A 4,441-nucleotide genomic window follows, 5' to 3' on the forward strand; every position below is an offset into this window, starting at 1 on the left:
ACTTACCATAGTTTCTGATAGGGATGCTAGATTTACATCTAGATTTTGGAAATCCTTACAAGAACTGGGGACAAAAATATGCTTGAGCACTATGTACCACCCTTAGACGGATGGGCAAACCGAAAGGACCAATCAAACTTTGGAGGATATGTTGAGGTCATGCATGATTGATTTTGGAGGAAAATGGGACGATCACTTACCCTTGGTGGAATTCTCTTATAATAATAGCTATCACTCAAGTATTAGAATGACACCTTATGAAACATTGTATGGAAGGAAGTGTAGAACACCCTTGTGTTGGCTTCAAGCTGGGGAGAACAAAGTCATGGGTCCCGAACACGTAAGGCTAACAAATGAAAAGATAAAAGTCATTCAAGATAACATGAAGGCGGATCAAGATAGGCAAAGAAGTTATGCAAGTTTGAAGAAAAGACCCTACGACATAAAAGAAGGTGAATTAGTAATGTTGAAAGTCTCCCCATGGAAAGGTGTTATGAGATTCTGTAAGAAGGGTAAATTGAGTCAAAGATACATTGCACCCTTCAAGGTCTTGAAAGTGGTTGGAACCCAAGCCTTTAAGTTGGAGTTGCATAAAAGACTCCAAGGAATACATGATACCTTTCATGTAAGCTACTTGAAGAAATACTTTGGAAAAGAGGAATTGACAATTCCATTGAAGGACTTGAGAATTGACAAGAAGAAGAGACTGGTAGAAGAACCGGAGGAAATTCTAGAAATAAAGACCAAAAAGCTAAGGAATAATGAAATTGACTTGGTTCTATTAAAATGGAAGCATGCGCTCGGCCCCAATCTCACATGGGAGACAAAAGAAGAAATGATGAGGATGTACCCTACCATCGTGGACTATAAAGCGATTCCGAGGAAGAAATCCTCTTAAGCGGTGGGTAATTGTAACATCCTAAAACTTAATTTAAAAATGAAATAAGGATGGTAGTGGATAAAAATGTCATAAAACATGTTAGAGTTGGGAAAATGAAAAGTAATGGTATTAACTAACAAAATGCACAAACTAGAGGGACTATAAGTGAAGAATTGAGGAAATAAGATGCAAGCATATTTCCCTCATTCATGCTAGATGTATTTTGCAAGAAATAGAGAGATCTAATGGTGAATACTTTATTTTTGAACTTTTAGTGCGTAATTCGGGAGGAGAATTGGGCAATCAAACAAAGGAAAGAAGGAATCAAGGCTAGCAAGGTAAAAACTCTTCCCTAATAACCATAAAATTCGAAGTTGTGAAGAGGGTGAAACCCCAATGTCGATTTTAGTAAGATTTGATGATTAGGATTTCGATTTCTAACCCCTTTTGTGTGGTTTTGATGGATCCAATCTAAAACAAATCATTTCATTGATGGTTTTGATGATTTGGGTAAAAAGCTCCACAAACCCTAGAAAATCCAAATTGGGAATATTGCAACTGGTGATGAAATCAGATTGGATTCTATGAACTAGATGATATTTGACAGCAACGCATCCAATTAGAATGCTCAAATTCATCCATGACGGTAGAATCATGTATATGCTAAAAATTGGAATGGAATTGAGTGAAATGTGATGAAAAGAATGGAATCTTTTGTTTGTGAGCATTTTATGAGTATATGATACTCATAAGCATGAGTTGATACTAATAATATGATTTGAATGCAATAACAAGAAGATTTTAATGATTCCTAGATGAAAATATAGAGTTATTGGACATAAGGGCAAAATGGGAAAGTTGGAATGGAATTGGACATTCCATAACTCCATTAAGAGATTAACATGAGATTTTTGTAATATTAAGCACTTACAACACACAACGATGTATTAGATGATTTGGGAATAAGTGTTATTGGTTAAAGGGTGTTCTTGATCAACTTGAACTCTTAACTCTTCATTTGAGTGTTTGTAAGTATTATGAACTTAACATTTTGATAAAGGTCTTAATAATTAAGTCATCATGAGGATAAGGGTTAATTGAGTATTTGATAAGTTGATAACCTTCATTTAATATTTAATAACCATTTGGTAAAGTTTGGTGGCCCTTGGAGGTCTAGGAAACAAGTTACAAAGCTTTTAGCAAAATTCTCCTCAAAATAGTGAACTACAGTTTTGACACGGGGGCGTGTCAAAATGACACGGGCCATGTCAAAGGCTTTGTGAAATGTATGTTTTTCATAGAAAACCTACTAAATGACCTCCGATTTCCCTCAAACTTTATATATAAGATAATAGAAAGTAAATAAGCTTATGGGGATATCTAAATGTTAAAAATCTTATAAGAGTATTTTGGTCATTTTGTTGACCTTCACCTTTATGTATATAGGTGGTGTTTGAGAAGTGTTGATCTAAGAAAAAGAACTATAAGAGGACTAGCTAATCTAGATTTGGAGAACTAAGTGAGTATGTGTGGTCTTTTTCCGCACTTTGGGGTGCATGGCTAAATGTTAAAGTATCTTATGGAAAAATGTTTTGAAATTTTATGTTTTTCTTTTGAATATGTTTAATGATTATATGTTAATGAAAAAGGAAAGAATGCAATGATGCAATGAAAACCATCTGGAACATGATACCTCGTAAGTGGCACTAGAGGAATCTACTGGAGTGGTACCTCCCCGTTGCGAAGTAGATGTCCTATTATGATACCTTGGTGGATTGATTTGTTCTTTCCACCTTGGCATTGGGAATGAGAAAGGAAGTAAATGTTATGATATCAAAGACAATTTATGTTTTGTAAGAAATGAATTTCTTTGAAAATACTTGAAATGTTTGAAAGTCTAAAACCCACGTAACTTAAGAGACATTTTGTCTTACATATCTCTTTTTAAATGCCATGTATCTCAGGAGATAGCTAAAGGTGTGAAGTGATCTAGAAGTAATGAAGTCCATGGGAGACTTAGTGGAGCATAAGTTACACTTGACTTTGATCTTGTAAATCTTGGTTTGCTTACTATGGTTTATTTGATACAATGTTAGTAACACCCAAGAAATTGTTTTGAAACTGTGTTTAAACTCTGATGATTTGTTAAGTGTTTTTTTTTTCTTTTGTTAAAACTTTACTTTGGGTTAAAACATAGCATTAAGTTTTGTTTGAAAAAAAATATGGGGTGTTACATTTAACCTCCATGGAGATTCCATGGACAACCCAATGGGTCCTAGCCCAATCTAGTAAATCATGGACCATAAGCCCACTATATAAGAATGAATGATTTACATAATCAATCCCCATATATTTAATTAGTCTCTTTTGCTCACAAAATTAATTCCAAATTAATTCTTGATCAATACTAATTAAATAACACAATTTCATATTAACATATTAGAACTTATAATATATTAAAAATTCATAAGTGTCCTAATTCTGATTTTGTCTATCTAATTGTTGAGATGTCAAGTACATACTAAATATAGTTATGGACTGAGACACCTTATCCAACAATAAATTCCATAAATAAGTGTAAATATCATAATCCCGCTTCTTTATTTGTGTACTAGTCTTCATAACTGGATGATTGTACAACGATTTCCTCTTCTTCTCTTTCTAATATTCTAGATTCAAAGATGGTTTTTGAACTTCTTTCAATAATAGATCTTAGAACAGATGTTCTAACTGCTCGGATACCTGTTGTTGGCCCTTAACCCAAGCACTTGTGTATAAATCAATTGAAAGATCTTGTATGCCTAAGAGTCATCATAGAATGATATTGCTAATAACATATTATCCTATAAGGTTACACCTTATAGCAAGTTACCATCAATATATTATTTATTATTATAATTTGATAATTAATAAATATCACAACACTTGTACTAAATTGAAAAACATTATTTTGGCAAATAATATTTTATTAACAATTAGGAATTTATCATTTATGGAAATAATACTTATTAGAGAAATAACAACTTATTAAATATATCATAAGGTATGATAATTTCTAAGTTATTTTTATATAAACTACTTTGAGTTTATTTATGTAAAATATAGTTTTATATAAATGAGATATTCATACATTTTTTACTATATATATATATATATATATATATATATATGTATGTATGTATGTATATATACATACATACATATATATATATATATATATATATATATAAGAATCAATGTATATAAAGATAGGATTTTATATAATGTTGGTATATATATATATGTATATATATATATATATATATATATATATATATATATATACATAAACACACAACATCTAGTCATGAGGTTATGTGAAAGACACTCAAAGTCTTAGTTTTTATCTCCTTATGTCCGAATTTTATATAAGATGGTGTTTGGTTACTTTAGATTAGTTTAATGCATTACAGCACACTTGTAAGATATGGTCTTGGTTTTTACTTTATGTTTTATGGTCCACGCTTATGGATACTTGAGATGTAAATAATAGAAAGCCTTGAGATAGATTTAAGAACTATT

General features: G+C 31.4%; 1 protein-coding gene across 1 annotated transcript; it reads left to right on the forward strand.

Moving 5' to 3' along the window:
* The first annotated feature begins 247 nt into the window (after nucleotides 1-247).
* On the forward strand, nucleotides 248-898 carry LOC145089197 (uncharacterized). Its single transcript, XM_079027668.1, has one exon. The coding sequence runs from the start codon at nucleotides 248-250 to the stop codon at nucleotides 896-898; it is 651 nt and encodes a 216-aa protein (XP_078883794.1).
* The last annotated feature ends 3,543 nt before the right edge of the window (nucleotides 899-4,441 follow it).

Source organism: Lactuca serriola, chromosome 2 (genome assembly GCF_051521515.1).
Source record: "Lactuca serriola cultivar US96UC23 chromosome 2, Lser_US96UC23_V15, whole genome shotgun sequence".
Taxonomy (NCBI): Eukaryota; Viridiplantae; Streptophyta; class Magnoliopsida; order Asterales; family Asteraceae; genus Lactuca; species Lactuca serriola.

What these genes read in the sequence shown, in the direction of transcription:
- LOC145089197 (XM_079027668.1), top strand. Translation starts at nt 248, where the DNA reads ATGACACCTTATGAAACATTGTATGGAAGGAAGTGTAGAACACCCTTG.